Source organism: Spermophilus citellus (genome assembly GCF_964194105.1).
Source record: "Spermophilus citellus genome assembly, chromosome: 4".
Lineage (NCBI taxonomy): Eukaryota > Metazoa > Chordata > Mammalia > Rodentia > Sciuridae > Spermophilus > Spermophilus citellus.
Genome location: NC_138185.1, coordinates 140,380,884 through 140,393,630, shown reverse-complemented (window position 1 = coordinate 140,393,630; position 12,747 = coordinate 140,380,884). Strand labels below are relative to the sequence as shown.

The 12,747-nt window shown below is 33.7% G+C and overlaps 1 protein-coding gene across 3 annotated transcripts in view; it reads left to right on the top strand.

Annotated features, from left to right (window-relative positions):
* Positions 1-12,747, top strand: part of SPRED1 (sprouty related EVH1 domain containing 1) — a gene marked incomplete at its 5' end in the record, with an annotated part of 84,470 nt that overhangs the window by 53,606 nt on the left and 18,117 nt on the right. For 2 of the 3 annotated variants that reach the window (XM_081291298.1, XM_081291297.1), the window contains 2 exons: positions 2,109-2,277; positions 3,523-3,569. The exons of the other annotated variant lie outside the window; for it this stretch is intronic. In XM_081291298.1, the coding sequence (XP_081147424.1) occupies positions 2,109-2,277; positions 3,523-3,569 (216 nt within the window). The remainder of the gene's footprint in view (positions 1-2,108; positions 2,278-3,522; positions 3,570-12,747) is intronic. 3 annotated transcript variants of the gene reach the window in all.

The following is a 12,747-nucleotide window of genomic DNA, read 5'->3' as shown; positions in this document are numbered from 1 at the left end:
TATTATAAAAGTATTCTGCCTGCGTATTAATAAAACTATCTGATCATATGAGTACTATAAAAAATAAAATAGGATATGGGATCTAGGATTTATTTGGATGGTTTTTAATTCCTCCTGCTTTTTTATAGGATGTTCCCTAAAATAATTAAGATGTGTAGTTTTCGTTTTTCACTAATTAGGCTAATTGCAAGGATTACTACAAATTTACTTTTGTATAGAAATTATGATATTTAATGTTTATTATACTATGAATGTCATGGATATAAAAGGCTAAGAAAAGTGTTCCAGATTGAGAAAGAATGAAGACACATTACAAGTAAATGTAATCTGTCATCCTACAATGGATCCTGCACTAGAAGTTTTTAAAAATGCTATAAAAGTTATTATTAGCACACTGGACAGAATTAGAGTATAGACTATAAATTAGATAAAAGTGTTGTCTCAGTTTTAAATTTTCTGAATATGATCAGTGTACAATGATTACATAAAAGAACAGCATTGCTTTTAAGAAATACACTCAAGTATTAAAGAGCAATGGACATTATATATGTACGCTTTTTGAAATAGTTCAGAATAAAATAAATGCATGTTTATATATAGAGATATTCAGAGAGAAAGAGAGATGGAATGCTAAAAGTAAATGTGATAAATTTGGGTAAAGGGCAGACATGAATTTCTATGTTATTCTTGTTACTTTTCTGTAAATTTTATATCATTTCAAAATAAAAGTGTTGGGGGGGGGGAATCAAACAAAGTCATATTGTTCCACACAGTTCCTGGAGCTTTTTATGTGAATGCTTATTAAGTAATTCCATAATATGAGGTATTTAATATTGCAATTCTTATTTTCAAGATGAAGAAATTATGGCTTTAAAACGTTAAGTAACCTACTTAATATGTATTCTGAGAAAGTGGCAAAACAGGAATTTGATCTGCTGCTATGTCCATTAAATTCTCAAACAAAATATTAATGGATTTTTAAAGAATTTAGGGAGGTGCTTTTAAAGTTTCTGTTATCACCACTACCATCACCACCCCTGCCTCTTTCCCAAAAATAATTCCTGGTTTTTTTTGGAAATATGGGAGTATGTATTTTCTTTAAAATGAGAGTATAATAAACATCCTGTTTACACATTGCATGGTCTTTTTGATTCCCATCTTAAGGCTTTTTTTTTTTTTTTTTTTTTTTTTTTTTTTTTGGTGCCGGAGATTGAACCCAAGGCCTTGTGCATGCAAGGCAAGCACTCTACTGACTGAGCTATATCCCCAGCCCCACCTTCTTGAGCTTTTTATTGAATGATTTTGTGATGTAAATTGAGATCAAGAGCTTATTACTTTTATGGAGATTCCTTGGAAATCTGGGAATGGAATCACCATTTGACCCAGCTGTCCCTCTCCTCTGTCTATACCCAAAGGACTTAAAATCAGTATACTGCAGGGACACAGCCACATCAATGTTTATAGCAGCACAATTCACAATAGCTAAACTGTGGAGCCAACCTAGATACCCTTCAGTAGATGAATGGATAAAAAAATGTAATATATACAGAATGGAATTTTACTCAGCAATAAAAGAGAATAAAATCATGGCATTTGCAGGAAAATGTATGTAACTGGAGAAGATAATGCTAAGTGAAGTTAGCCAATCCCCAAAAAACAAATGCCGAATGTTTTCTCTGATATAAGGAGGCTGATTTATAGTAGGGTAGGGAGGGAGCATGGAAGAAAAAGATGAACTCTAGATAGGGCATAGGGTTGGGAGGGAAAAGGAGTGAGCAGGGGGTCAGCAAGGATGGTGGAATGTGATAGACATTATTATCCAAAGTACATGTATGAAGACATGAATTAGTGCAAAAATACTTCATATACAACCAGAGATATGAAAAATTGTGCTGTATATGTGTAACAAGAATTGTAATGCATTCTGCTGTCATTTATTTTTTAAAAAATCAATAAAAAATAAAATCCTAAATTGAAATTAAAAAAAGAATATTTATTATCTATTATTTATTTAAAAAGATAATTTTTCTCACCTTATTTTGTAACTAAGAGCAACCTTAGATACATTTGAAATACATAAGTTAATGTTGGTATATGACTTTTGACAGGTGGTTTTGGAATGTATGCTTAAAAAAGACCTTATTTATAATAAGGTCACTCCAACATTTCACCACTGGAAGATTGATGACAAGAAATTTGGCCTTACCTTTCAAAGTCCTGCTGATGCTAGGGCTTTTGATAGAGGCATTCGAAGAGCCATCGAGGATATTTCTCAAGGTAGGTTTCCTTGATTATTTATCAGGTTATGTGTTAAATATACAGAGTAGAGGTCATCTTTCTTAAAAGTTAACCCACAGTAGTTCTTACCAGCTTTTACATTGTGTGACAGGCCTGGAAATCTCACAAGATGAAAGATGAAATAATGGACTTCTTAGCCAATTTTATATTTGTCAAATTATAATCTCTACCAATTGCATTTGTTATTTGGCACATATCAGTAGCCTTCAGCTAAGACTAATGTTTTATAAAGAGTTTGAAGAAGAGGGAACCAGTAAGATCTATCAAAATCCTAGGGAGATATTCTGCTGTATGTGTGGTCTGTCAAGGTGATTAATTTCTAAAGCATGTGGATTTTTTAAAATATATTTTTAATTGTTGATACACCTTTATTTTATTTATTTATATGCTGTGCTGAAAATCAAACCCAGCACCTCACACATGCCAGGCAAGTGCGCTACCTCAAGGGCAAGTGCCATAGCCCTAGCCCTTTATTTTTTATTTATTTTTATGTGGTGCTGAGGATCAAACCCAGTGCTTCACGTGTGCTAGGCAAGTGGTGCTACCACCGAGCTACAGTCCCAGCTCCTAAAATGCGGATTTTTAAGGAAGTATTTATTTTCATGTAAAACTGGCTTAATGCTTATTTAAACAAAAAGAAATCACATTAAAACTTTTACATAAAGGGAGAAATAAGTGAGATATACATTTTTTCTAATTAGGAAGGAAAATATATTTATTAATAGATAACTTTCTATGTAAAATAACTGAATCAAAACATGTAAGACCACATTGTGATTTATATATTTTTAAGAGGGCATGTTACAGGGAAATTTGAAGAAATGAACTAATTTATGAGAAAAACAACAGACAGGAACATGTAAATGCTTAGTATAGATATTGTTTTCATAATGCTACTTTAAAAAGATTAGAATTTGAAAAACAATCTAATTTCTACTTCAGGAAAATTACTGTGAAACATTAGTTATTTTCTCTCTATTACAAGACATTATAAATTCTGAAGAGGAAACATCTCTTTAGTAAGTAACTGGAAATTTATCTGTAGATGAAGGAACACCTTTTAACAACAGGATAAGAACCAGTGACCAATATCTAACTGGGTTGCCAGGCAGCCCAGAATAATTTCTGATCAGTCTTCTGAAGGGATTTAATGACACCAGTTAATGAATACTAAAATCTAAGACAGAAATGCTATGCTTAATTAACTTTTACCTGTGTTCTTAGGATGCCCAGCATTGAAAAATGAAGCTGAAGGAGCTGATGACTTACAAGTAAGTACGTTGGCTTGAAAAGAATTTCTAACCATAAAAGATCTAGAGGAAATCACTAGACATAGTATTAACTAACCTATAAATTATTTAAAAATATTCAAAGATGCTATATTTGTCTGTTTTTTTTTTTTCCAGAGAAATAGAATGTGTAGAGGGAGAGTTTTTTATTTTTATTTCTTTAAGGAGTTGGTACACAGGAGTGTGGTGGTTCAAAAGTTTGAAATCCACAGGGCAGGCAGGCAAGCATGCATGCTGGAAATTGGCATGGTGTATCTTCATTTGGATTTCCAGGCAAATCTCGGTCCTTTTCAGCTGTTTGAATGAGGCTATCAGCGCTAAGGGAAATCTCCTTGACTTCATGTCTACTGATTTAAATGTTAGTCGCATCTAAAAAATACCTTCATAGCAACATCTAGACTAAAATATGGGCACTGAGCCTGCCTGGCCAAACTAACACATATTATAGACACCCCATCCCCAGAAAAAAAAAAAAAAATGGGCAAGGTTCTTAACATACTTTTGTATGCACAGAAGAGGAATTGCAGATTACTCATGAGCATATGGATACCATTGTGTTTGGACTAACTTATAATTAAAAGATAATGTAAATTAAAGCAAATTAACAGTTTTAGTTGCCAAATGACTGAAGCTTTTAAAAAAATGATACTGCCCCATGATGCCCCACTGAAGAGAATGCAGATTGGTAAATTTTTTTCTAGAAAGCAGTTTGTCAGTATGTGTTTAAAAACCTCTACTTGTTCACATGTTGACATTTCTAATTTTTTAAAAGAATCTATTTCTTTTGAAATCTCATAAGTTACTGGTGTCAATTGAAGAGTAACTTAAAAAAAGAAACATTTGTGTCTCTTTAGGGAATCAGTTTGTAGCAATGTATATGAAGAAAACATACACAAAAATTTTTATACATGGATTTAATATTGTGTGTATATGTATTTAAATATTTGATGATTAAAAAAGTTAAGGCACTATCTAAATAATAGGATGGTGGGAATGGTTGAATAAGGTATATTTGTCATGCAACTATTAAAATTTTGTTATCAGTTTTCCTCATTACTTAGCCAAAATGTTAAAATGCTTTTGTTGTTTACCTTTAAGGTGGAATTCTAAGCAATTTAGCTTTCTTTTTAATACTCTTCTGTGTTTTTCGTACTTGCTGCTAAAAGTATTAAATTTTTATAAGTTAAAATACCCAAATTCATACATATATGTCATATTGATATATTACTACTCATTATTTTTATAAAATAGTTTTGACATAAAGACATGGCAAAATGTTTTATGTACACAGTTGCTCATTTTAATACTTTTAAAATCTGAAATATGAATGTTTGTTTTAGAAAATTTGAGACATATAGCACCACTTAAAGAGGAAGGAAAAAAAAAAAAGAAGCCAGAATGGTGGTATGTCCCAGCTATTTGGGAGGCTAAAGCAGGATAATCATGAGTTTAAGGCCAGCCTGGGCAATATAGCAAGAACCTGTCAAGAAAAAAGAAAGTTATAAATGTGCTACCATCCTTAAGTGGCCCTGGTTGACCTTGAGAGTGTGATCTTCCTGCCTCAGCTTCCTAAGTCACTGGGATTATAAGTGTGTGCCATCACACCTGTTTTTTTTATTTTAATATCCTTCTGATTTGGTCTCACATAATTTCTATATTTAATTAATATTGTGTGGGGAAATAAATGCTGTAACATAATTGTCAGACTTTATGCAAGTAGCAATTAATTTTGTGAAAAATATTTATTTTCAAAATCATGTTCCCTGATAGTATTATGTGTGTCAAGATTTTGCCACAGAGTAAGAAAAGCAAAAGATATGAACCAGGAGAAGGTTATTATAGAGACATGCAAAGTAATAAAAAATTAGAATCAGGAAAGGGAAGCTGATGAAGAGGGTTATGGTGTAGCAAAAGCAGTAAGAATAATTATTCTGTTTATCTCCATAGGATCCCTGCTTCATAGTACGCTAGTATCTCTAGTGCCCTCAGTCCAACAATTTACACACAGACCACTAAAGGAGTCTCTGTATCTTAGACACTAAAGTACTTGCTTAGTTTCTTTTTCATAATAAAATAGAAGATAGGCATTATCCCTAGAGATACTAGCCTTTCATTTAAATGTCATTTCAGTAAGAACCATTTTTGTATCATGTTTTAATTTGTTTTTTAAAATACTGTGGTGGTGTTAAAGGAGAATCACAGATTTTTAATATTCTTCTTTTTAGTGGAATATAATCCTCCCACCCCTTGAATGTGTACTATTATCGAGTTGTGTTGTTAACAAAGATAATGTTGTAGAAATGACAGTGTATGACTCCAGGGGTAGGTTATTGCTGCTTCTGTCTTTCTCATACACCACTATTTCAGGGAATGCCCACTTGCTATGTTATGGGGACATTCAAGCTACTCTGTGTAGATGTCCATGGGGTGAGGAACTGAAGCCTTGGGACAGTGAACACATTTACATTTGTCAGTCATCTTGGGAGCCGGTTGTTCATCTCCAGACAAGATCTTCAATGACAATAACTTGCCTGGTGTCCTGACTCAAACCTGGTGAGGAATCCTAAGCCAGAACCATCTAGTTAAGAATTATTTTTGTGGGGGGCAGGGATTGAACTCAGGGGCACTTAACCTCTGAGCCATATCCCCATCCCTATTTTGTATACTATTTAGAGACAGAGTCTCACTGAGTTGGTTAGTACCTCGCCATTGCTGAGGCTGGTTTTGAACTCTAGATGCTCCTGCCTCAGCCTCCCAAGCCTCTGGGATTACAGGGGCAAGGTGTTTCTTGAATACCAAAAATATCCAAAGTTCCTTTGTTAAGACCTCAGAAAATTCTAAGGTGCTGCCTCAGAGAACATTTCAGTTAGGATAATAGGGTTTAGAAAAAGTATAAGAATGTGTCCCTTAGCAGAAGTTTAACATAGGTTTCAGAATAATTTATTTTTTGCACCAGGGATTGAACCCAGGGGTGCTTTACCACTAAGCCACATCCTCGGCCCTTTTTATTTTTTATTTTGAGATGGGGTCTCTCTGAGTTGCTCAGGACCTCACTAAGTTGCTGAGCAGGCCCTGAACTTGAGATCCTCCTGCCTCAGCCTCCTGAGTTGCTGGGATTATAGACATTTGCCACCACACCCAGCTCAGAATAATTTATGATCATGCTTTTTATCTAATGGAGAGAGTCAAAATAAGATTTACAAGACCCACAGAGTTTTCTTTTGGAATTCAAGGAATCCTGAGCTAGAATCATCTAGTTAAGATATTTTTTAAATTAAATTATTTATTTATTCTAATTTGTTATACACGATGGCAGAATGCAATTCATTTCATATTATACATATAGGGCACAGTTTTTCAAGTTACTGATTGTACACAAAGTATTTTCACACCATAAGATATTTTTTAAATTAAATTATTTATTCTAATTTGTTATACACGATGGCAGAATGCAATTCATTTCATATTATACATATAGGGCACAGTTTTTCAAGTTACTGATTGTACACAAAGTATTTTCACACCATTCGTGTCTTCATACATGTCCTTAGGGTAATGATATCTAACTTATTCCACCATCATCCCCTTGCCCTCTTCCCTCCCCTCCCTCCCCTCACCTCCTTCCCCTTTGCCCTATCTAAAGTTCCTCCATTCCTCCTATGCCCCGCCCCCACCGCCATTATGAGTCAGCATCCTTATATCAAAGAAAACATTGGGCCTTTGGTTTTTTGGAATTGGCTTGCTTCACTTAGCGTTATATTCTCCAACTCCATCCATTTACCTGCAATTTTTTTTTGCCATGATTTTATTCTCTTAATGCTGAGTAATGTTCCATTGTGTATATATACCAAAGTTTCCCTATCCATTCATCTACTGAAGGGCACCTGGCTTGGTTCCACAATTTAACTATTGTGAATTGTGCTGCAATAAATATTGATATGGCTGTGTCCCTGTAGGATGTTGTTTTTAAGTCCTTTGGGTATAAACTGAGGATTGGGTCATAGCTGGATCAAATGGTGGTTCCATTCCAAGTTTTCCAAAGAATCTCCATACTGCTTTCCATTTTGGCTGCACCAATTTGTAGTCCCACCAGCAGTGTTTGAGTGTGCCTTTTTCCCCACATTCTCGCCAACACTTATTGTTGTTATATTTTTTTAAAAAATATTTTTTGCTGTAGATATACACAGTATCTTTATTAATTTATATGTGGTGCTGAGGATTGAACCCAGTGCCTCACATAAGCTAGCTACATGCTCCACTGATGAACTAACAATCCCAGCCCTAGTTAAGATATCTTGATTGTATCCTAATGATGTCCTAATGAGAAATACTGAACCAGAATCACCTAGTTATATTGCTCCCAACTTTCTGACTCATGGAAGCTGAGATGATATATTTTGGAACTGCTAAATTTTGTGCTAATTTTTTAATGCAGCAATTGAAACTAATGCATGAACAGAAAGGAAGTTTAACTTTTCCTTAAGATAATTAAAACCACAGCAAATGTTTTAGGAGTCAATGCCCAGAATTAAAACTGCAAAAGAAAACGCTTAAATTTACCTTTGTGCTGTACTGTTTATTTCATGATGTGCCGAAGTTTTAACAGAACAGCTCTTCTTTTGAAATATATTGGAGAATATGGTGTATTCTAATTTATTTAACCACTTTACTAGGAATAGAATATATCATCTTAAGTTTCATAATTTATCTTAAATAGGTAAACAGTTATTTCGAATATGAGTTGACTAATTTAAGGTAGTGTTTATATCAGATTGACTTGTAAAGACAACTAAAATGGTTTAAAAGAATGACCCATTATTTAATTTTTTTAACCCAGAGTAATAATTGTGTTCATTCAGATTATAAACATGAAGTCAACAGAAAGAAGCTCACCTTCCCATTTCATGTTTTTCTGTGAAGGGTTTCATAACAGGGTATCATATGGATTTTTGGGGGGGTGTGGGGATAGATATTGGGGATTGAATCCAGGCATGCTCTACCATTGAGCTGCATCCCCAGGCCCTTTTATTTTTATTTTGAGATAGGGTCTCACTAAGTTGCTGAGGGTCTCATTAAATTGCTAAGGCTGGCCTCAAACTTGATGGTCATCCTCAGGTTCTTGAGTTGCTGGGATTACAGGTTTGCACCACCATAGCTGGCTCATTGTTTGGAATTAAAATCCTATCTTGCTCATCTTTTATTCCTTGTGTCTAGGACAGGACTGATCCAGTACATAGTTGGTACTCAAGAAAGTCTTTTTGAAGAAAAGTCTTAAAAATTAGGATTGTTTTTCTGGGCACGGTGGTGCATGCCTATAATCCCAGTGGCTCCAGAGGCTGAAGCAGGAGGATCCCAAGTTCAGAAGCATTCTTAGCAACTTAGTTACATAGGTTTGATACTGTAGTCAAAACCTATCACCATTCTTTAGTCTTACTATCATACAGTTAATTTCTAAAAGCTTGATATTTTTAGATTAAATTTTATTTATTACCTCAAATTTATGTAAATTTTTGTTTACATATTCAAGTGTGACCTTGGAGTACAATCCTAGAAATGTATTTACCAGCTAAAGAAAGGGTAGTATAAAGATTTATATAGTTAGCAAGAACTGAGTAGCTGTTGCTTATTATCCAAAAAATAGATTCAGATGGTAAACAATTTCTACAAACTTATTATCATGTTTAGAGTAAACTAACATTTCAATAGAAAGGTTTAGTTCTTATATAAACCAGGACAGCAGACTTGTTTTCCTTCACTATTATTGCCAGACATTGTGTCTTAACACATTTTTTAATGTTCTTTCCACTTAATTCATCACAGATTACTGTTGTGTTCAGGGTGTTTAAAGAAAATACCATATACTATTAATGTTTCTAGACAAAGCTCATAGACAAATACAAAACTAAAAACTAAGGGATTTGTTTATTATCCTTAAAAATTACTAAAGAAATCTAGTGAACAGAATAGGTGTTGGTTGTGGCCAAAATGAAAATGAATTGATACTGGAAATACTACACCAAAATATTAATAATGATTTAGTTGGGCTTGTAGAATTATGAGGAGTTTCTTCTGCTCTGTGCCTTTAAGCACATACATATAACTGGTTTAATTTCAGCATATAATTTTAAATATCAATTGTATAATTACTAAAATACCAACAGCATAATTATTAAAACTTCTTGTTGGATATGATGTAGTCACACATTTTTTAATCTTGTGACTTGTGATATACAACTATAAGAATGAAGTTCTAAGCAAATGTAGACTATGATATTTTTCAACACTTATTTATTGGAAATTATTTATTAATAAATAAAATCATTTATTCCTCTGTCTCAGAATTAACACTAGAAGAAGGGACAAAAGAATGAGAGAAGCAGAGTCTTTATTTTCTATACAGGTCTTCTATTATGATTTAAGAGATCTGATATTATTTTATTGCTGTACCCTTTTTTTTTAACACACAAAATTACTGTAGTAGTCTTGGGAAAAATAAAAAATGAAACAACCTCTTAGCAAGCATAAGAGACTAATTATTATACCAGCTAAGAGTAAAACATATTTCCCTTGTGCATTAAACATTGGCCTGGGTTACTTTATGTATAATACAGATGAGCTTATGCCAGTACACAATATTAAATGCATTGGATTTGGGTGTATATAACTGCCATACATGATTTTTTTAAAAGCTGGAGACTGAGTGAATTAAGACTTTGTGATATCATATACTAAACTTTTTGCTCTTATGGAAGAATTTTGGCATTTCTCACCTAATTTATGTTCATTTTATTTTATTTATTGCAGTGCTGGTTATTAAACCCAGGGTCTTGTGCATTGTAGGCTACGGAGGTACATCCCTAGCCATTTGTTATATCCAGGTTTCCCTTGTAGCTATTACTTTTCAGGGATTACAGTTGAGCAAAAACAGAAATTTCTTAAAGCTTGAACACTTTTTACTCAATTATATCCCCAAATTAAGAAAGATGTTTGATCTGGGTGTGGTGTTGCACACCTGTAATCCCAGCAGCTTGGGAGGCGGAGGCAGGAGGATTTCAAGTTCAAAGCCAGCTTCAGCAAAAGTGAGGTGCTACGCAACTCAGTGAGACCCTGTCTTTAAGTAAGATACAAAATGGGGCTGGGGATGTGTTCAGTGGCCAATTGCTGGTGAGTTCAATCCCCGATACCCCCCCCCACAAAAAAGAAAGATGTTTGGTTATTATTAATTTTAGTTATAGAAATTATACAGATAATATTTTTGGAAAATAATAAGATATTTTTCTTGGTAGATGGACAAACATTGGTAAAGTGCTAAGGCTTAACACAGGTAGAGATGTAAGGAAACAGTCTCTCATATATTATTGAGGGGTTTTCAATTGATACATACGCTTGCTGGAAGTAGCTTGGTAATATAATTGAATATATGCACATGCTTTACTCAACAATTCCATTTATGGGAATTAATCACAAGGAAATATTATAGATGTGCTAAGATGTGTCTATAAGGAGTTTCATTGGAGTGTATATGTCAAAAATTTGTAGTGTAGGGCTGGGGATGTGGCTCAAGCGGTAGTGCGCTCGCCTGGCATGCGTGCGGCCCGGGTTCAATCCTCAGCACCACATACAAACAAAGATGTTGTGTCCGCCAAAAACTAAAAAAATAAATAAATTCTCTCTCTCTCTCTCTCTCTCTTAAAAAAAAATTTTGTAGTGTAAAGATTTATATAGTTAGCAAGAACTGAGTAGCTGTTGCTTATTATCCAAAAAATAGATTTATAAAAATGTATATAGCAATCTATATGCCCATAATTATACAGATTATTCCATGGGATTTGGATTATAGGAAGGATTTTTTTATTTTTACATAATTTGGATATGTAGCAATTACTAAGAGATGTTTTGTGTGAAAATTTATTGTTGTTTAAGGAGTTCTCTTTCTGCATTTTTTTAAGTCACAACATTTACTCCTGAGGTCTGTAATATAATGTGATCTGATTTGTAGATATTTGCATGGCACAGTTTATTTATAGTATTTTTACTGTGTGTCAGGCTTAGTTATTTCTAAGCTAAAGGGATAAAATATGGTCAGAATTTCTTCTTGTTTAGGCTATCCATGTGTGTGTGTGTGTGTGTGTGTGTGTGTGTGTGTGTGTTTTCCTAGCTGTTTTAACATAGTACCATAGACTGATAGCTTATAAATTACAGAAATTTATTTCTCACAATTTTTGAAGCTGGGAATATCAAAAGCATGGGCAGATTCAATGTTTGATGAGGGCCCACTTTCCAGGTTCCTACATGGCACCTTTTGCTGTGCTTACATGGTGGAAAATACTAGAGGGCTTTCTGGGTCTAATCACATCTAATCGCCTCTGAATGGCCCTACATTCAAATATCACTGTTTTGGTGACTAATATTCCACATGTAGATTTTAGGGGGACAACCATGCAGACCACATAGCACTGGATCATAAGAAAAATGTATATACGAGAACATTTAAGAGTATCAGGTTGTAGATATATGTATTTTTATGGAAATTCAAAGAAGGGTATGAGTAACTCAAGTAGATCTCCACTGAAGAGTCTATGGTTAAAGTTACATATAAAGGGTTTTCTAGTGAAAAATTTGAAGGTAGCCATTGTGGGAAAAGAAAGAGATGTACAAAAAACTTAGAAGTATGAAATGTCAGGTTGTAATTGAGTGAAAAACTATGTAAGTGTTCTTAAACAGAAATAGATGAGAGTAAAAACACAATGAGCCCTGGTAAGGAAGTATCTTGACTTTTTTTTTTTTTTTTTTTTTTTTTTTTTTTTTAAGAAAGAAACCTGTGCATTCTTCTTTTGTTCATTTTCTTTCTTTCTTTTTTTTTCTTTTAATATTTTTTAGTGTTGATGGACCTTTATTTTTTATTCATTTATTTATATATGTGCTGAGAATTAAACCCAGTGCCTCACACATGTGAGGCAAGCACTCTACCACTGAGCCACAACCCCAGCCCCACATTTTCTAAGTTACTTTTTCACCTAAGGGAAGACATTGTAATTTTGAGTAAGACTGATCCATTGTAGAAATTAAATAGCATATTACATTATATGAGTGAACAATGTGATAATGCCTAGTCTTGGTAAGGATAGGGACTGCTGCTCTGGGGGTATGTGAATTTAAA